A 22,220-nucleotide genomic window follows, 5' to 3' on the forward strand; every position below is an offset into this window, starting at 1 on the left:
GCTGTGACTGGAGACTGCGATTTGATTAACATGCAGTGTGGATTTGCAATCATTCAGTGGTATATAGCACTGATGAATATCCACTATATACATAAGGATTTTGGTGTTTATAGTTACAAGATGTCTTGTTTGAACATGAAGGCAGGATAATGTAGAAAAGCATTGGCTAATATTGGTCTGGTGAATATTATAGTACATTATGTACTGTACATATCCACTCTATGGTAACATGTTTTAGCCCATCCCTGTTTTATGGTTTTTATGTAAATGAAGTCTGGTGTGTTTGAGACAGAACAAAGCAACAGACTGTGAGCAATTGTCCATCAGATGAGACGCTCAGACCTGATCCCACTGAGTAAGACAGATTAGATCATCAGCTATGGGAACATCCACTCTCGGAGGCTTTTCACATTGAACGATGGCACTTTCTTCCCTACAGCTGCCATCCTTGCTGAAAAATCCTTCATAAACCAGCATGGATTCCATGTTGGTCCAGCTGGTATATGCTGGTTAGAGATGGTATACTGCTGGTCTAGCTGGTAGACCAGCAATTTTTGCTGTTCTCAAGCAAAAATTTGCTGGTGGAGCTGGTCACCAGTACTCCCACTTCTAATGCTGGTGACCAGCAAGCCAGCAACCAGCTTATGCTGGATTTTTCAGCAGGGATGTTGGGTGCTTTAATATATGAAGTTTTATTTAACAAAATAAAAGGCGCACGTTCAGGTAATCAACCAATCAGCGCAAGAGGAAGCCGGTATATAAAGCCGTCTCTCACCTCTATCCCGCAACAAGTTTCACAGCATCCCACCACCACCCCATCATCTCACTCTTGTCTGGTTTCTATCCCAGTTAAGGAGGGGGAGTACTCTGGGTTCGGGCCAAATTCCAAGCTCGGAGCCCTCCCCTGGACAGCACACCAAATATATTACTATACGAATTACTTTATTTCGATTTTATGTACGTGTAAAGTCATGAACTAGTTGTTTTGTTGTTGTTTTGTCTCATATACAGTCTCTGTGCCTGTTGTCTCATATACAGTCTCTGTGCCTGTTCCATACAGCATCTAAATACTCTCTTATCTTGGTAAGAGAGTATTTATGAAACTAAATGAAAACCCATTTTGAAATTGTCAGACATGGGTTTGATTTCACATTGAAATATATATTTTGTCAATTTTTATTTTTTAACCATTTTAACCATCACCTTTTCCCAGTTATTGTGTACAGTTTTGTACTGATATAAATATTCGATGAAATAAACACATTCAATAAAAATCTCTGCTCAGAAATTGTGTGAATTTGTACCAGTAAATCGTGTGATTGTCACCATCAAAATTAAATTACACATACAATGACACTTTATGAAACTACTTCTTTAAATAAATATTTTATTTTCAATGAAAATAAATACATTTTCTTAAGATAGAATCAACAACATTTAAAAAAAGCATTTGTAGGAGCATGGCGACAGTACATGACAGAACACAGTTTGGAAGAGGACATACAATCTCACCTGCAGGGGACATTCTGCGGGGTGGTTTGTGATTTACGATACACAGACTGACAAGCTCAAGTAGCATTAGGTTGAAAATTTCACATATTCCCTCCCTTTAAAAAAATAAAATAAAAAAACAACAGGATTGGATCGCTGGGAATGTGAAAAATCATTCAATCATCAAATAATAATCTACAAATCATTTAATTTTTCTGTTGCTAGATGTGGTTTGTCTATAATTATCCAAGATTCACAAATTACAGAATAAGTATACTGGGGAAGACATCCCAGTCTCTACAGATGCAATAAATACAGCTGACAAAATCAAAGTCTGAAACTGAATTTCCCATTTCGTATGTATCAAAGCCCTAAACAATCAGCCAAGATGGAGTTGTAAAACACAGAATAGGACCAATCAGGTTCTGTCTTTTCTTGTTTGTGCTTTTTTTTTTTTTTTTTTTTTTTTTTAATTTGATCGCAACTGTTCACATTTCCAAGCCGTACGTACAGCAATTATGGGGCGGGTAAAGCCGAGGGAGTTGAGCCCAGCTCTGGTGGAACAGATTAACCTACTACTACTGTATGCTGTGCTATTTCCATACCAACCCAACCCCCACGGAGTACTCAAGGCAAGAACTACCAACATAACGACACAGGAAGTTCTCAAACCCAGCAGGGCAGCCGTTCCCAACCTGAGCGATAGCACGCAAATGAACATTTCTATTTTGAAATTATCAGGCCATCTGAGATGACTGACCATTCTGACCTCAATTAAGAAGAAGGTTGTAAGTGTAATTTAAATGTAATCAAGTTTAAACCTGCAGTGTTCAGGCAGCGAAGAAGGAAACAACATTTTGTGCTGTTTTATAAGGTTGGCTTTAACGCACATCAGGAAATCAGTGCTGTGGTTAGCAGTTATTTCGACAGTTATTTCATAGTTATTTTTAGTTGAACAATTGACATTCAGGTTAATTTAGAAACAAGTGGAACGTTTAATTCTTTATGCAGAATGTGGCTTAATGAATATCGTGTTCCATGTTCTTCACTACAATAAGGAGCATATGAGCAAACACTACATTTGAGCTGGAATTTTGATGTCACCTTTTTGAATCATATAAAGACAGCAGTTTCTTCCTCATTCCATGGAACAAGGTAGGAATGTCTACAGTGAATATTCATCAGTATCTGTGTAAAAAAAACAAAAAAAAATAAAAAAAACTATAAGGCAGTTTTACAGTTCAGACTCATCAGCAGGGAGCACAGGCTCAGCATTTAGCAAGGGAGGCTACAAAACATTCCACCATTTTCCAGTTTATCTAACACAGAAATATTCCTGTAAGCATTAAGACATATCCTATATGCAAGTGATGCATTTTGGGTCTAATTCAGTCATATTTAGAAAAAAAAAAAAATGTTTACAGTAAGCAGTCATTTTTAAAATTGCGAATAGTTGTAGAAAAAAAAAAAAAAATGATCAAAGGGACAGTGTAACACTGCGCACAAAGAATGTTTCATATCCAACCGCTACCACCTCACCACCCCCTTACTATTTCAAATATCATTAAGAGCTACTGGAAAATCGACCCGTTTTGAAGTACCAGCCTTCAATTCCCACATAACACTCATTCAAACATCTTTTATCAGAAGTCTTGGGGTTAGTTTGAGAAAAGGCAAGTTTCTATCACCACAGAGCATGTTTGATTTTTGGTAGGTGTCATACATAAATACATTTCTAAATGCTATTGATTCTAGTTGCCCCTGAGGAGGCAAAGCAGTTTCTGCAAAGTTCCAAGCAGACTTCTTTTTCCACCATGTTAAGTTACATTCAGCCGTGGGACTCTCAGTCACCATTAATCCAGGATGACCAATGGGACAAGACAAGGCCTGCTCACCAAAGCCACACTTGTGCCCAGTTCTTCAAAGACTGAAGAGCATCCATAAGTCTTTTCCCTCATTGAAAGCAAACAGTGTGCACTACAACATGCATAGCACAGCTTCACAGATACAGAGAACCTGGTTGTTTTAGCCTTTCTCGTCTTGCCCCGGCTTTTTTTTGATGACAAAGTCTTTCTTTGATTTAAGGACCAGAAGCAGAATTTTAGCAGCTGACAGTGCTAGGTTGTTGCTTGCACACAAAGTCCGAAATGAAATCAAACTCGTTTTGTCCAAGGAAAAGCTCAGGCAGCTCTTGAACACGGTCTAGCCCGAGCTCCAACACCAAGGATGTCAGTACCTCCTCATCAATCAAGTCCATGTCCATGACATTGAGGCCCAACGCTGGCCCGCCCATCCCCATCTGCATGCCTGCCAACTGAGCAGGACCCATTCTGTGCTGGACACTTCCCATGTGATGCCCATTCATGGGACCGTGAGGGTGCCCGTGGTACTGGGTATTGAGTTTCTGAAGATGCATGCTCGCCATAAGCTGCTGAGATGCTGTAAGGCCTCCTCCACCCATATACTGCGGTGGGTGTTGGTTCTGGGGGTGCATATGATGGTGCTGGGTTTGAGGGTGACCTTGCGGTTGCTGATTCGGACCTCCGTACATCATATTGGCTTGCTGCATTTGGTGAGGGTGTCCACCACTTATCTGGCCGGTGACCTGACCGTTCATTACGCCATTCATCACATTCCTCTGCCTCATGGCCGCTTCCATGGAGCTCTGGGGCCCCCTGCTGTAGTGCATGAGCTGCCCATTGGGAAGGGTCCGCAGACTGGGCTGGTGTCCGTGCACTGAAGGGCCGTTCATTCCCATGCGATACCCATGCAGGCCTCCACCAGCAGAGCCGTGGGTCATTGGCATCATCATGTGTTCAGCCATGCCTTTTCAACTGCAGAGATATGAGAAGAATAACAAATATTCAAGCAAGTTCTCTTTATCAGCTGATAAACACTTTAAATTTCTTGAAAACCATCAGTAGAAAACATCTGTGGCACAAACCAATATTATTTGGCTAAACAATTTCGGTTTTGAAGACCAGTCTCACATGCTTGACAATCAATTGCAACTGACTTTCACTGATTACAGTCAGTCCACTGCACAAAAAAAAGAAAAAGAAAAAGAAAAAGAAAAAGAAAAAGAAAAAATAAATAATTTTCTTAATCAGTGTCCGTGATTTGTTTTCAGAAAATATATCTTAAATAAAGTTTATTTTTCTACCTGATTGACAAATTGTTTTTTTTTTTATGTTTTATGCTTAATTCAACATGATTTAGTGAGGGTTATGGTTACAAGTAAGCAAATGTGTCTTGTTTTATGGATATTTAAATTATATTTATAATTTAAATTAAAATATATACATTAAGATTCAAATAGTGATTAAAAAAATGTTTTCCCCCACATGTCCCACATATTTTGATACAGCATCCTATAACTCGGTTGCAAGCTTAAACAAAGTAGACATATTATGACTTGAGCCCTTAGCAGAAGAAATATTGCAGTAAGGAGCATCAAAGAGCCGACAGCAGGATCAAAACAATAACAGGCAGGGAGGTGGACAAAGTGTTCAGCAAACAAAGCCAACCTACTGTGAGCAAGAGATAATGACAAAATGCATGATTGATTGGATCTACTCATATGACAGGGTAGTGTTTAAAGTTTTGAAAATGTATATTATTATATTAAACTGAATTGGAAAGTGCAATGCAATTATAATTAGTATTAATCTGGAGGCATACATCAGTTGGTATGCTCTCTAGTCAAAGCAAATATATAATCATAACATTTTGAAATAAAAGATATAATAAATGCATCTTCCCAATTCATTCAGTTGATGAGATGGAGATTTTTTTTTTTTTTTTTTTTTGTCAAACCCACAGTCCTGTTCATTGTCAGTAAATGTTCTGTTTAGTGTTGTTGTCTGTCATCCCTTAAAATCAATAGCTTCAGGAGTGGATCAGAACATGTTTAACAATTACTAACATATTTTTAGAAGTGCACAGTTACGTCTATGTCATAATATGGGATAGAAATAAGAGATAAAGAACAATGTCGTATGGGGTCTATAGGGCACCTCTCTCTCCCTCTCTCTGTGTCTGTCTACATAAAACAAAGAATTTCTCCTCTTCATTCTACTAAGATTGTCTTTAAATGAAATATAGGCTACAGACTTTCACAATCCTTGTCAGACCACAGTAAAAACTTTCATTAAACACCAGCATGTAGACTACTGAATTTACTGTGTATTTAGTGTATTTAAAAGTTGAAACATCTCCTACACTCATGATATTTAATGTTCATTTGAAGCTCTGCATAGCAATAATGCTCATATTTTTTTTTTAAAAAGAATATTTAAAAACTGACACTAAAGTATTATACGTATTATATTACCAATGATATATTCCTATGCATACTGCGCATTATTTTCTGAAAAGAACAAAAGTCATACTAGAGTAACATATTTTGAGTTCTAAGAACACTTAAAAACCAGAACAGAAATAAGAACACACTTAACCTATCCAACCATATGTTCAACAATACAGATATCTAAATATCGCTAATATACGCTGATTTCATACACTACAAAAAGACAAAAGGTCCAGTATTCTCGTTATCACAGCTATCTCTATATAAAAAGCACATACCGTCAAATAAATCCTGTTCTTGTAAAGATGCTCTTTCGTGTTATCAGTCTCTGTAAAGCAGCGCAGGTATCTCCAGTGGCTGTACTCAGATCTGAACAAGCTGCTGCTGCTGCTGAGCGCTTTCTGGGTCAGCACAAGGATTACACACACATACATAAAGACGACCAGTGAGAGGGGCGGAGCAACATAAATCCCGCCTCTCCTCTGCTGTGATTGGCTCTTCCTCTAATCACAGACGTCACTGGCCAATTACTCACATGGCCTTCAGTTTAATGTGCACTGGCAAAACTCTTCAGCAAACTAAAACAAGGCATAAGTGCTGCTTGTTGTTTAAAAAAGTAAATAATTTTTTAAAGGAACTTGATGTTGTTAGTCTCAAAAGGAAACCTGTTGATCAGGAAGTTCATTGAACAATTTACCACCTCATTTCAGAGAGGTACTTTTGGTTTGACCTCTTTTATTTTTCATCTGTATGGCATTCTTATCTAATGCACCTCAACAGAAAATGGACATAAAGCAGGTCGCAGCCTTTTATCTGTTATGTAAACTGCATATTTACTATTTTAAAGTGAGATACAGACTGCAAACAGAAGAAAGAAAACCTCCTGCTGGCGTAAAGCATGTGCAATTGATTGACACTAGCAGTGTTGTACTGCCTGAACATACAGTACTATATATATCCTCACACATTCATTTACACTTTTCAATGAATTATATGTTTTACATTTCCTGTGATCTTCAAAACCTTTTGATCTAAAGGGATTGTATGTAAATGCTTGACAAAAATAAATTGTCTATATGAATATATTCATTAAAAAAGAAGAAGTTTTAATGGATTTTAATGTGGATGATTTGGAGCTAGTAGCCAGTATACATGTGATCTCATTCAATACTGTTCAAAATGCATACCATCTAGATAAATGGTGCCATCTTTGAAGAACCACAAATATAAGATTAATATAAGTGTGTTGAATACTCATTCTACAAACACTTTCACATAAATGGATTCAAAAAAGTTAAGAGTCATGCAGAAAACTCTTGACAAATTGAAATGTCTCTATTTCCTCACTCCTCCATTTCTAGACAAGAATGTGGTGACCAGTGTATAATCTCTCTCTCTCTCTCTCTCTCTCTCTCTCTCTCTCTCTCTCTCTCTCTCTCTCTTCATTCTCCTGTTCTTGTATTGTTTCCTTTGTCAGTGTGTAAATTAAGCCTGAATCAGCCTTGAACAGATTAAACAGTGTGTTCAAATGACTTTAACTTTGCACAGAACCTTTCATCATAGCCTAATGTGCCCTAAAAAGACCAATAATCAATTGTTAAAGGACAGAATTTGTGATTATGTGTGTTTAATAAGACAAGCATCTCTGTTACTATTTCTGATGCTTGAATGATTGAACGATTTGAATGATTAAATCTGCTTTGTTTAACTCCTTTGCTGTTTGGCTACAGACATGAATACCTCAAAATGTGCAGCTTTTTGAAGCTTTTTACTTTTCTAAAAAAAAAAAAAAAGATTTATGATTTTCAGTTTGCCAAATAAGCCTATAGACTTGTATTGAAGGAGCCATATCTAGGGAATATAATATCATAGATGGGCTCCTATGACTTGGGCCAGTAACTAATCATAGTAAACAACCTATCAACTGCATAGCAATGTGGCTACTCCCTACAACACCCAGTACCAGTGAATTTTGCATGGATCACCACCTTTCTTTCTCATAAAAGAACATTTTGAGAACATTTTGTCCTAACGTTGTTACTTGTATGTAGGTGTTCAGTGCTAGACCCAATTTATTTTAAAATTCCTTGCGGGGTGTCAAAATGTGTCAAGAGCGAAAGGCCTTACTAATGCAATAACAAGATAAAATTAGTCTGTCTTCTCAATCTAGATATATTTTACATCAGAGTATTGCAGAGGACCATAATGGCCCATTTAGAGTGCACAGTTTTATTCACATTAAAGTATTCTGAGAAATAGCCTATTGAAAAAAGAACATTTGAAAATTGCATAATATTTAAAAGTGAAGTGTACAATTTTTCTGCAACTATTGATGCCAAATGGAATTGCAAAAATTATATTTTCTAAACAGGTTTCCCAAACATCTCATCTTTCGTCTCTTACATGGTTGGATAAGTAGTCACACCCTATACTCATGGCATGACTTACATACTTAAATTATCTTATTGCTGACTTTGCATATAGATGACTAGGCAAAAGTACACATACACACAAAAGTATATTTCACAAAAAAATAGACATTTCACCATGGTTACAGGTTATCATCTTAGGGTGAATTTCATTAACGACACTTGTTGTCTCATGAGCAGTATATGCTGCTATTGTTTTGACAATAATTGTTTGAAAATAACATTCCAAATGTTTGGTAATGCTGACATTAGACATATCTTGTCTAAAGTATGCAGTTTCCTGTGAAATCATTCTAGACAGCTCTACAACAAAAATGTGGTTTGTAAGATGGAATAATGGCATTTATCTGTACAGATTGCATCTTTGTATATCACTCTTTCTTACTCTCACACTCATGCCATTTCATTCAGTTCAATCACGAGTCATTAAGTTTCAACATGATTAATAAAGTTATTCCAAAACAATTACAGGCTAAGACTAACAAAATGTCATTGGGAAGGTAATTACAATGAACAGGTTCAATTTGTGACTAGTTCTCCATTTGACCTTCAGAGGGAGAATGAAAGCGTTGGTAAAAAGGTCACAGCGATGGACGGTCTCTTCTGACGCGTGTGGCAACACTGCAAATTATCCGTAGCAATTTGCAGGTGGTGTGTGCAGAGCATTTCCATAACAGTGCCTATATTTTCCCTTTCTCAGTCTCTCCCTCTGACATTTCATAATAAAAGTATCATGAATATTTTCACAGCTGTTTGGTTGTGTGTTTATATTGGTGTTTAGCACCCACACTCACAGGTCAGTACTGAAACCCACTGAGATGGACATGGAGAGCAGAGCGCTATGGAAACAAAGATAAATCAGGTTTTTTTTTTCTTTTTTTCATGGAATAGGTTTGCCTATTGCGGTTTTTGAAAGTGGGGTTGCAAAAAAGGGAAAGCTTTTCAGTAACATTTCCAAGGGAGAAACATTGCTTTTAAGGGAAATTACACCCTAGAGAAAGCTCTGAAGGAGCATTTGATAGATAGAAATGTGTAACATACAAGTCTAAAATTCTCATTGATCAAAACTTGGTTATGTCAGACTGTTTTGCAGAAAAAGTATAAGATGTGTAAGATCCGCTTTGACACTGGTTAAGTTTGAAATTAAATGTGAATACAGCAAACTGGATTTCCAGAAGTACAACCTTACACACCTGTCTGAAAATCTAATTTATCAACGGTTGCTTACATTAGATTGTGTTGCAGTACAATTAGCACTTTCTAGATAGGAATGCATAAGATCTGCTTTGACACCACTTCAATTTATAATCAAGTGTAAATACAGCAAACTGGATTTCCGAAAGCACAACTGTGTATACATGTGTTTGCAATTCTCATTGGTCAAAAGATATTTACTTCAGACTGTGTTGCAGCAAAAGTTAACATTTGATAGATAGGAATGTATAAGATCCGCTTTGACGCCGGTTTAGTTTGTAATCAAGTGGGAAAGCAAACTGGATTTCGGAAAGTACAACCATACTCACCTGTCTGAAATTCTTATTTATCAAAGGATGCTTACTGTACATCAGACTGGGTTTCAGAAAAAGTTAAAATTTTCACAACATGATGGCTAATGGGGCACTACTTTCGCAAACCCTTGAGTTTTTACTCTACATCTTTGTTACTCAAAAGTATTTGCAGAATTTACTTTCTTGGCATAAATGGTAATGTATGGTACCAAAAAGCCCAACACATATTCTTGAACACAGCACTTCTAGTTATGCTAGCTCAACTGCACAAATCAATAGCCGTGTTTCCATTATTGGGCCAAAAGTGAACCTACTAGTGCCTTTTAGGGACAAACACATTTCCACTGTCACTTCTGGAGCTTGATCGGGCCTCCTTGGGCCTATGGCTTTTTTTGGCCTGCCGAATCCCTTGGTCTGAAGTGGGACAACTGGGGCTTGAGAAGTGGTTACGAACAAAGGCAGAGTTTATCTGAGTCAGAAGAGGGTCAACGCTACTGCTCATTTCCCATGTTTTCACATCATGCTACCAGCTAATCTTAACATTTAAGACAAAATTCCCCTGGTTTCACAGAGCTTAAGCCTAGTCCCAAACTAGAATGCATGTTTGAGCTGTTTTGAAACATGTCAGTGCCTTTGTGCCTTATGTCATAAATTACATATAGTCCTGTTAACTCATATAACTCCTGTTTTCTGTCTGTGAGCTCCCTCTATTGCTCCAGTGGAAAGGATAACAGTATAGTGAGATAGGAATGATCACTCAGACCTCCTCAGATCATATAATTTCATGGCAAATAAATAAAAATGATCATACTTTCTAAAGAAATGTAACATAAACGATAATGATATTTTATCAATAATTTTCTAAAGTTGTGAGCCTTAAACAGATGGATGCAGGCGCGACTGAATAAGTATGCGTTTTCTCTTTTTAATCTGAAATATTTATAAATAAGGTTTGATTCAGCATGATTAATGTGCACTCCTGACACAAATTAATAAATTACTGTCACTGTAACATTTTTGGTGAAGTATCGATGCTGGAGTCTCTGAAGACCAAACGTCCACTTCTTTCATGTTCATTTTGCAATATAGTTTTCAGTCAGCTAGTTTCCCCATGCTGGTGAAATGGTTGGGTTGTGTGGCAGGTTTTAGGGTAGCACTGCAAGGTTACTGGCACGCAGCTTGATTTTGGCCTCGGTACTTGAGGTCCAAGGCTATTGGCCCCACACAGTATGTTGTTAGCCCTGAATCGCACTGGCCCAACAGTGGAAAAACTAACACTAGCGTAAATAAACTAGCATATTATGAAATGTGTCAGAGGTGCTCTTAAGGTAGACTCTAGCAGGTATTAGCATAAACTGTCTTTTTGTCAGTTTTCTTTTTCAAAACAACTATATGTCAGTTTGAAGAGGAACTTGCTGAGCAAAATAAATTGTATAAACATGTTTATAGCTATTGTGGTTACCTGAACAACAATCAATCTGGTATGTATAACAACTTAAATTATGTTTCTGTAAATTATGCTAGTATTTTGTGGTAATATGGCTAATTGTAAGTATGGGATAACAGGTTGAGCTAGCCAATTTGTACATACTCATATTCAGCTAGTTAACACATGCACACACACCAGCCTACATTTTCTCCAGTGCATGCTGCATTGTGTACAAAGATCTCTCCACACCCCGTGTGTTTATCTGTATGGGGGTGGAGTCTCTCACCTGTGGCTTCAGGTAACCAGGATCAGGCCATGTTTGTGCTAGACTGCTCGCTTGATCATGTGTGTCCATGTGTTTGTGTTTTTTTATGAATGTTTATGCCTGTTGTGTGTATGACTCATCATATGCATTTGATTCACACACCGCTGTAAGTGTGTGTGCAAATGTGGTTTGTTTATGATTAGGAGAGAGGACGAAAAGGAAAAAGACACAGAAAAGGGGAATGAAAAGCAAGGGGGAGGGGTGATGCGCTGCATGCCTGTGTCTCGTGGTGTTAAAGTCATGTTTTGCTTCACTTGTTCCATTTGGCAGTCGTTGACCCCTCCCCCCATGAGTCTACCTTCCCAAGACCGGCCTCCAAACATCCAGTACTTGATGAAGCTTATGAAGTGCCTAGGACAGTTCAACCAAAAATGAAGATATAATTGACTTAAAATCAGGTGAATACAAATTCAGACATTAGGGACAATTTTGGCATTGATCTTTCTAATCATAATCAGTCTTATTTAAAAAAAAAATACTAATAAAAAAGCACAAAAGTAGTCAATAGGGCTTGAGCACTATATTACAAGTCTTTTAAAGCTATACAATAACATTGTGTGAGGAACAGACCCCAAATTTAAGTTGTTCAGTATTGCTGATCACCAGAATAATATATGTTTTGCATGCTGGGATGAGCATGGGATGCTGGTTTACAGCTATACCGGCACTATACCAGCTCTAACCAGCATAAACCTGCCTGGACCAACAAGGAATTCATGCTGGTTTATGCTGGAATTTTCAGCAGGGTCTGCAGCAGCTATTTAAATTTGGCACTAAAAATCTGGAAGGTATGGTTTGACATCAGTGAAATCAAACAACATTGGTTCTTGTAACCAATCATGAAGTGGCAAGTTCAGTACATAAAAGTGCAAATTAAATTTTAGAGCTACAGGGAATGAGAACAATTTCTGTGAATAAAGGCTTAAGGCCACAATGTACTTCAAGCGAAATTGAAGAACAAACTAGTTTAATGTCATTTCAAATAAAATTAAATAAAAAAGTCCCTTTCTAGAGTTCAAAACAGTTTGTCAAAGTGAACTTTCAAGAAAATTTCAACATCTAATTGGTTCTTCTTTTGTGTTCCAGAGAACAGGAAAAATGTTGTGGGTGGAATAACATAAGGATGAGTAAATGATGACAGAATTTTCACTATCTCTTAATGCAGCCATGTGAGCTTAGTGAGCTCATCAACATACTCATCCGAAAGCAATTCCAACCAAAAAATTAAAATAACACACTACACACCACTTAAATATCACATAACCACCCATTCTACAAGGTGATTTGTATGACAACAAATGCTCATCTACAATGACAACCCATGCAATCTAAGTTTGGTTGACTTTGAGTGAGTTTGGTTGGGTTGTAAAATGCTCACAGATGTTGTGGTTGCCCATGCATAGGGAATTGCACATACATTCAGCATATAAAGTGTGAAGCCTTAAATATAACATGGGATAAAAACTGACTTTATGTACTTTTTGAATTCACGCTGATATTTTGTATTATTTTATTTTTATTATGAAGGAATCATCATTGCACTTTATTCCAAAGAAAAAGTTTGTTTTCATAATTTTCCACCACAATTAAATAATTTGTATTGAAACTTTTGTTTTTGGCTGAGATTAAAAAGTGCTTGATGTTACTTTTTTTATAGGTTTATTAAGGTTCATCATTATAAATTCTTTATATGTGTCTTGGTTTCTCTCTTTGGAGTTCTCACAAGAGGGCTTAATGTGAAATATGGGTGAAAAGTCATGTGAAAGGAGGCTATGGCTCTACATCTCCATGACGAGCTTTTTTTCAACTGCTTACACACATTTTCAAAACTTTGCCTCTTTTTTTTTTTTTTCAAAACTTTACACACAAATCCAAGAATTGCACACACAAAATGCCTCACATCTCTTGCAAAATGAAGCACTGCATTCAAAATATCACAAACACATCTCAGAAGCAAACATTTGTCTTATGTTGCAAACACCTTTTCCATAATTTTCTATTTTTTGGATATATCATATACACAAAGTTGTTCAAAACCTAAAGGTCTTCTTTCATGAGCTCTAATGTACATTTCTGTACAAGATTGAAAGTAATTGTCAGGGAGATGCTGAAAAATTCACATTAAACATGAAAGCAAGGTTGAAACCAAACTATTTATTTTTTACTGAAAGCATCTGTTGTTGTGAATACAGTATTACACAGTACGAAAGAAAAGAAATACATCAACCATGTGTAGTTGGACAGAAACAAAGATTGTGTTTGAAAAAGGAAATCAAGATACTTTCTATTAGATTTTGTGTGTTACATAGAGAATTGTGTGTTGTGTTTTGCAAAAAGTGTTTTATGAAAATGAGTCAAAGGCTGAGAATTATATGGTTTTGCAGATTTGGTGTGTGGTTCTGGTGTTTGAGTGTCAGGTTCCAGAAATTGTGTGACAAGTAAGGATTTTGTGTGTAAGCAGTTGAAAAAAAAAAAAAAACTGTAAAAAGGTTCAAGGCCCAGACAGGACTTGAAATCTTATCTTTAAAGCTGCTTTTCTGAGTTATGCCAATATGTTGGTCTCCTCCATGCAAGTACACTAGTCGTCTCTCCTCGACTCAAAGCAGGTTCTCGTTTCTCCCCCCAGGATCCCATTAGCTATTCATAGCACTCAAGGAATGTGGTTTCCCCACCCCATGATTTGTTTGCTCTTTCTTTTTTCCTCCTTTCTCTCCACCCTGGCTCACGCAGTGTTTGTGCATGTGTGTGTGTGGTTGTGTGTGTGTGTGCTAAGCACTGGGCAAGACCGGCTCTTGTCCTGGATCTACATCTGGCATTCAGTGTTCATGTAGGTCAGAGGCTGGTTATGACACAGCGCTCAGTGAAGGGAACGCTGGACTCTGATCAGAGGGAGTTCAGTTGCAAAACGCTTTCAAGAAACATTACACAATAGACCGTTTCATACAAAGTCATCTGCTGTAGAGTGATTTTCATTTAGAGGTTTTAGTAGTAAACAGTAAATTAATGTTTATTACCACAAAAATCATTTCAATTTGTCCTTTGTATTCATTTTTTTTTTTAAAGGAAATGTTATGGTGAAACATTGTAAATGGGGATTTGAAAGCAGAAATGTGAAACTTATGATTTTATGAAATTGCTTACATTGATTTTGCTTAAAGTTGTCATGGTTGTCCTATGGTTTAGGCTTTAAGTTGTCATGACAACAGAGTTGTAAAATTACATATATCATTAACAATGTTAACTTCGTCTATACAATTAAAATAGTAAGCATTTTAACATTTACCAGTGTAAGTGCTTTAACTTGTGTAAGACTCTCTTCAAACTTTTGCCATGACAGTAGATGAACTAAAACTGAAAAATGGCCATAGAAGAAGACTAATGCCTACACATTTAAATTAATGCCCGCTAAGTACCTCATTTACAATGCTGAGAATGCAGTGGATACTTACATTGCCAAATACTATGTCCTAAACAGACAGTATAACATGTCATAAGCAGAGTCCAGTAACAAGCAATTTATCTCTGAATGTGAAACTGTTGCATGACGTGACAATTACAACCAATCAGAAGATACTTAATGTTTTATGAACAGTAATGAGGAGCTGGATTTTGGACCAATGAGATTTCATTGTGGGTGTAGCTACCGGGCATGATAGATGTTCTAATGCTCGTTGAGGTAGTGACTAGTTTGGACAAAAATGCCAATTAACATGCAAAGATACACTGTAAAAACTGGTAACCTGCAATTGTTAACTTAAAGGGTAAAAGCACACTTCACTGTGGAGGCTCCTTGAGTATAGTCAAAGTCCCTTTCAAGGGAAGTCTGTTCACTTAGCGGCCATATTTGCAATGTCTCCGGGCAGCTATTTCGGGTATCCAAGACCAAGTCCTATCTATATGAATGGGGGAAACCTGAAATCTCAAAAACTGCTTGGCGAACTCAAAATTAAATAACATATTTCAAATCAACAATAAAATCTGACATGAACTGTCCCATTGTTTCTTTGTCACAGTTGCACACAAAAACAAGATGTTAGGATCCAAGCGCAGCATTTATTGGTTAATCCAAAGGCATAATCAAACAGGCAAGGGTCAAACTCCACAGCACAGTCCACAAAAACAAAAAGCCAGGAATACAATGGTGCACGTAACAGACAACAAACCACAAACAAAGGCAGAAACAACGGAGACTAAATAGACAGAACTAATGATCAAACACAAAACAGCTGAGTGCAATGAAACGAGGATAATGAGTCCAGGAGGTGAATTATGGGAAATGAAGTTCAGACAGGTGACAAAAGTCCATGTTGGAGTGCCCTCTAGTGGTTAACTTGGGCACTCCAATTCGTGATCATGACAGTACCCCCTCCTTACGGAGTGGCTACCAGACACTCCATGAAACAAAAACACAGACACAACTCTCAGGAGGGAGGTGGACTGGAGGAGGACCAGGGGGGAGGGACGGTGGGCCAGGACCAGAGCCCCTGACTGAAGGCCAGGGAGGAGCCGGAGGAACAGACCACGGGGGCTCTACGAAGGTCGGGGTCCTGGCTGAATGCCAGGGCGGCGCTGGAGGAACTGACCAGGCAGGTTCCAGCAGATCTGGATTCCTGGCTGAGTGCCAGGGCGGTGCTGGAGGAACTGACCAGGTGGGTTCCAGCAGATCTGGATTCCTGGCTGATTGCCAGGGCGGTGCTGGACAGTGGTGGCAGGGCTGGCGGCCTGGGCGGCGGCAGCAGGGCAGAAGGCTTGGATGGCGGCGGCAGTGGCAGGGCAGAGCAAGGGGACTCCGTGTCCATATCAGGGAGAGCGGGCAGCTCGGTGACGGCCTCCGTGGCCGTTTCAGGGAGAGCGGGCAGCTCGGTGACGGCCTCCGTGGCCGTATCAGAGTGAGCGGGCAGCTCTAGGATGGCCACAGGCTGCTCTGGGACGGCAGCGAGCCGCTCTGTGATGGCAGCAGGCTCAGGCTGGTAGACTGGTCCAGAGTCATAACAACTTGAGTGCATCCTCCAGGCACGCAAGAACGCCAAGAAGTAGAAGGCTAAGACCGTCCTTCAGGCCTTGACCGAACTGACTTTGAGCTTGGGCTGCTCTGGGACAACAGCGGGCTGCTCTGGGACGACAGCGGGCTCAGGCTGGCAGACTGGTCCAGAGTCAAAAACACCTGAGTGCCTCTTCCAGGCATGCAAGACCACCAAAACATAATACGTGAAGACAGCCCTCTTGGCCATCACAGGACTGACAGGGAGACCATGCGGGACTGGAGCGGACTCACTGGCTGGAGCGGGCTCTGGGAAGGCCTCCAGGCCTGGAGGGATGACTGAAGCCCTCCTCCTACAACGGTGCACATAACATAGACAACAAACCACAAACAAAGGCAGAAACAACTGAGACTAAATAGACAGAACTAATGATCAAACACAAAACAGCTGAGTCCAGGAGGAGAATTATGGGAAATGAAGTTCAGACAGGTGACAAAAGTCCATGTTGGAGTGCCCTCTAGTGGTTAACTTGGGCACTCCAATTCGTGATCATGACAGTCTTATGCTCAGATAGCATTAAAAAAGCTTATTTTTCAGGCTAGACAAGCTAATGCGCATGTGTAGTCCTAAGCGCAAGTCTCAGGTTTTTATGGGAACCAGGGCTTCTAACGGCAGCTGCAGTGATGCAATGACTTTATCAATCAGCAATTGGCTCTTTTACTTAGAAGGTGGGACATATTCTTATATTGCGCATTGCAGTTTCTCCCATTTATAACTAATAGGAGTGAACCGTCTTTATAGTCTTTGGTATAGTGAACTCATTGTCATGTTCAAGTAACCACTTTGAGATAATTTGAGCTTAGTGACATGGCGTGTTATCCTGCTGAAAGTAGCCATCAGAAGATGGGTACACTGTGGTCATAAAGGGATGGACATGGTCAGCAGTCAGGGAAGCTGAGGTGTTTAATGCTCTAAGGGGCCCAAAGTGTGCCAAGAAAATATCCCCCACAGCATTACACCACCACCACCAACCTGAACAGTTGATACAAGACATTATAAATCCATGTTTTCATGTTGTTTACGCCCAATTCTGACCCTACCATCTGAATGTCGCAGAAGAAATCAAAACTCAACCAATTTTTCCAGTCTTCCATTGTCCAATTTTTGTGATCCATTGTAAATTGCAGCCTCAGTTTCCTGTTCTTAGCTGACAGGAGTGGCACCTGGTGTGGTCTTCAGCTGCTGTAGCCCCTCTGCTTCAAGGTTCAATGTTTTGTTCGTTCAGAGATGCTCTTCTGCAAACATCAGTTGTAACAAGTGGTTATTTGAGTTACTGTTGCCTTTCTATCCGCTCGAACCAGTCTGGCAATTCTCCTCTAGCATCAACAAGGCACTTTCATTCACAAAACTGGTATACTGAATATTTTCCCTTTTTTGGACCATTCTCTGTAAACCTGAGAGATTGCTTTGCATGAAAATTCCAGTAGATCAGCAGTTTCTGAATTACTCAGACCAGCCTGTCGGGCATCAACAACCACGCCGCTTTCAAAGTCACTTAAATCACCTTTCTTCTCCATTCAAATGCTCAGTTTCAACTTCAGCAGTTCGTCTTGACCATGGGTCAATCAGTTCCCTAGTTCAGTAGTCAGGGCACTGATCAAGGAGTCTCAATAACAAAGTCCTACCAGTGCACTGAAATGTTCGCTCCCTAAAAAGTCCCACAAATCACAGTGAAAACCAGGAAGTATCGATGCTCACTATGTTCCCTTAATGGAAGTTCTGTTGCATGAAACATAAATCACGTGAGCAAACTCACTACACATAAAGACACAAGATCGAGATAGATATTTTTACCATTATTTAATTATATTTCAGCATAGACAAATGAACATAATCTAGCTAACATTTTTTAATTATTTACAGCTGAAATGTTGCACGTATATGTAACAAGCAAACTATTTAGCATAGTGTACTGTAAATAACCTTAAAAATAATGTCAGAAAGATATCAGTTCTGCTTTTGTTCATAAATACCAGTGATGCTGTACAATGAGGACGGAAATAGAGTCATCAGTGTCCAAATGTGTAGTGAGTCAGTATCCTTTACTGTCCTTACCAGTGCCTGAATTTGTGTACATGATATACTGATTCATGACCTAGGAATCTAGAGAGCTGATTGAGACCCATCCCATGTCTACATGTCTAAATGCATTTATTTGCTGCTATGTGATTGGCTGATTAGATATTTGCATTAACGAGCCATTGAACAGCTTGTACCAGTGGCTGGTGAGTGAATTTATACAGCCAAACACAGCTTTTTAAAGTATACCCCAGTTGACCAAATTAGTGCATAAAGCAAGCATATGTGTGAGCTGAGTGTACAAATTATCAGCGGTTAGAAAAAACGGTCTGTATGTATACAATGTGAACATACTTTGCTAAATTTACAACACACGCACTGTACCCATACACATTCCCTAGCGTACATGTAAAAAACAAAGTATACTTTTGGCTTAAGGAGCTTTTTTTATTTTATTTTTTTACTAATTTTAAATTAGCTTTGTTGGTGTAATTTAATATATTTATTTGTATTCCATAATGTTAATATATATTTTTACTTTTTCTAAAATAGTAATTAAAAAAAATAAAAAATTCAGTGTAGCTTTTATCACTTATCACCATGCATTGTTATGATTTTCTGCCTTGTTTTGTTGTGATTTTAACATCAAATTTGTTTTCTTTCTCTAGTTCTTCCTTGTTTTGGAGGTAATAAAAGCCATGGATGAACAAATTTGTTTTTTTCCTTTGATCTGGGCTCACTCACACTGGAATATCTTTATGTCTGTCAGTATAATTTAACACTTCCATAATCATTCTCTGACTCTTAAGAAACTTTATTGTTGTACACAGTATATACTGACTTTGAAGATGTGACATTTTAATTTCAGGCAACTTAACTTAAGACGACTGCATTCTGATAGAATGATGTTAGACAGATGTCAATTACAGTTTTTTACGATTGCTTAAGCACAATTTTAAAAACAAGGCTCATTTTGTCAAAACAAACTACACACAATTCACAGATCCACACACACACACACAAGTTGCAGATCACCTCAGTTCTTTTGCAAAATGAAACACTTTACACTTTATTGAAAACTTTACATTAATTTAACAAAACCCATCTTTGACACCATATGGAACACACATGGTCCATACATTCTGATTCTGTTTGATTCATTTACACACTGCTGTGCTCAATCTTAAACACTTGTAACTTTTATACTTTTCTAATGATATAGTCTGGGTTTGATTTTTTTCAGAGATATTGTTAGAGTACATGAATATATTGACAAAAAAAAAAAAAAAAAAAAAAAAAAAAAAAAAAAAAAAACACACACACACACACACACACACGAGACCAGTACTGTACATTGATGAAAATATTTCTCACCACATTGTAAAACCATTCAATACATCCATGATTTTCGAAAGGTTGCATTTTGCACTGAAAATCAGAACATTCTAAATACAATATAGTACACAAATAAAAACATGTGGAGACAAAACAAAAGCATGAGTTTAAAGTAAAAAAAAAATAAAATAAAAAAAAATAGAAAAACAACCTAAGCATCTCTTTACCTAGCTGGATCTGGCCATAGCACTTCACAGGCGATGTCCTCTCTCGCAAGACAGCGAGGGAAGAATCTTCTTGAATGGCGAATCCATCCTTGCACTGACCCTGCATCAATTAGGTCACAGGCCTCCTCCATGGCTTGAATGAGGGGTATCCTGACATAGGGCTGGAGATCATAAACCTGTATGGTGGGAGGTATTGGAGTGAAAATTGTGGATGATCATGAAACCAGTTTTGGACCAGAGCAGATCAGTGGAAAGATACATTGTCCCAACATTTGTTGTTCTGCTGTGACAATGTTATAAAGTCTGTCTAAAAATGTGAGAATGTGGGCCGTGTTGTAAGGACCTAACTTGGCATGGCGGTGGAGGTTCCCATTCTGTGTGATTGCAGCACACATTGTGATGTTGCCTCCACGTTGGCCCGGGATATTCAAAATAGCTCTATGGCAAATGATGTTTCTCCCTCTTCTTACTTTAGTCAGATTAAACCCAGCCTCATCTATGAAGATAAATTCATGGATTGGATCAGCTTCAATTAGCAAAACTCTCTGAAAGAAGAAAAAGAGAGAACATGTAAAAAGGTTCTGTGTGCAGTGGATAATACTGAAGTGTACATACCTACTGAAGTGGACATTACTTACCTCCACATATTCATGCCGTCAAGTCTTTTACTCTTTCAGAATTTCTTTCAAATGGCACTAGGTAGAGTTGTTTCATCTGTATGTGATGTTTTTTTTAAGGGTTCGCCCCAATGTTGATTGAGAGACCCGATGGACATTATTGAAAACTGTGTGGTCATTCAGAATGTTTGTCTAAATTTCTCTGAGACATGTTGCATTATTGGCCAAAACCATGTTTATGATAGCCCTCTCTTGTTCCTCTGTGAATATGAGGCCCCTTCCTCCTCTACATTCTCGACCCTCAATCCTATGTAGATCGATCAAAATACATGTTACAGTAAATGTCAGAAGAGAGCACACAAGACATTGTCTCAAACATGGAACACAGTTAATAGTACCAAATAGTACTGATGGAGGTCATATAGTAAGCTATATTGTACTGTAGACAGCAGAGAAAACCTGTACTCTTGTCGAAATGTCCGAATTACTATAGCAAAAGTATATCTGCTGAGGTTGGGCTGAACTCTCCGTCCAGCCTCTCTCAACATCAACCCATGGTTTACAACAAAATTGCTCGAATTGCATCTGATAAATTTGGTCCCCACCTTCTTTGTCCACGTCCTCCAGGTCTACCTCTTCCTTCCCCTCTTCCTCTCTCAACCCCATTCCTCTCTCTACCCCCCTTCCTCCATGGGCTGCCCCTCTCATCCTAACTCTTCCTAACTCTTCCTCTTAACTCTAACTCTTCCTCATTGCCTTCTATTTTTGTTGAAGACATACAAACTCACCTGTTGCCTTTTTATTGTGCTTACACCTGATTGTTGAGTTTACAGTTAAGCACCTAATTGTCTGCACACCTGACGGCCATGTTTGATCAATTGGTTTATAGGGGTGGTATTTTGTAAAGCAGTGTCTTGAAATGGCAAAGAAGTGACATTATGTTAGATTTCTGTGTCTAATGTAGAGAAGTGTGTTTAGTGCTTTGCAAAACAATGTGTGTAGTGTTTTGCAAAAAAGTGTGAGGCTGAGAATGTGCATATAGTTGTGCAGATCTGGGCTGAGGTTTTGCTCCTTGGGTGTAAGGTTTCAGTAACTGTGTGTTATTTTTAATTTTAGTGTGTAAGCAATTGTAAAAAAACTGTAAATGGTTTGTGCCTGAACAGAGAGATGGTAACTTTTTTTCTCGTGAGAAAGTTGAGATCAGCACATGTGTTATGCTGAGATCACAAGAAAATGAAATTGTAATCACGAGAAAACAAGACAAAAATAGCCATCAGGGAAATCACTAAGGCCCAGGTCTTTTTCATTATTATAACAACTTCCCCTTTTGTATTGCTTGACTAAAGTTACACTACATGTGACACATCTTTATGTTCGAGTGAGTGCCTGAACACAGATATCTGTTTGTGTAAAAGTGAAACTATAACTCTCAGAAAACATATGCACAGATAAGAAGACTTTAAGTTCTTATCTAAGCTGCACATGGAAA

At 38.4% G+C, this 22,220-nt stretch overlaps 1 protein-coding gene across 1 annotated transcript; it reads right to left on the reverse strand.

The window, feature by feature from the left end:
* Positions 1 to 1,936: 1,936 nt before the first annotated feature.
* Positions 1,937 to 6,239, reverse strand: cited4a (Cbp/p300-interacting transactivator, with Glu/Asp-rich carboxy-terminal domain, 4a). Its single transcript, XM_048202022.1, has 2 exons — positions 6,079 to 6,239; positions 1,937 to 4,325 (listed from the first exon to the last, which is right to left on the reverse strand). The coding sequence occupies exon 2, from the start codon at positions 4,313 to 4,315 to the stop codon at positions 3,593 to 3,595; it is 723 nt and encodes a 240-aa protein (XP_048057979.1). The 5' UTR covers positions 4,316 to 4,325; positions 6,079 to 6,239; the 3' UTR covers positions 1,937 to 3,592.
* Between the last annotated feature and the right edge of the window lie 15,981 nt (positions 6,240 to 22,220).

This window comes from Megalobrama amblycephala, linkage group LG9 (genome assembly GCF_018812025.1).
Source record: "Megalobrama amblycephala isolate DHTTF-2021 linkage group LG9, ASM1881202v1, whole genome shotgun sequence".
Classification (NCBI taxonomy): domain Eukaryota; kingdom Metazoa; phylum Chordata; class Actinopteri; order Cypriniformes; family Xenocyprididae; genus Megalobrama; species Megalobrama amblycephala.

Excerpts from the sequence above, each read along its gene's own strand:
- cited4a (XM_048202022.1), bottom strand. The coding sequence starts at position 4,315 with ATGGCTGAACACATGATGATGCCAATGACCCACGGCTCTGCTGGTGGA.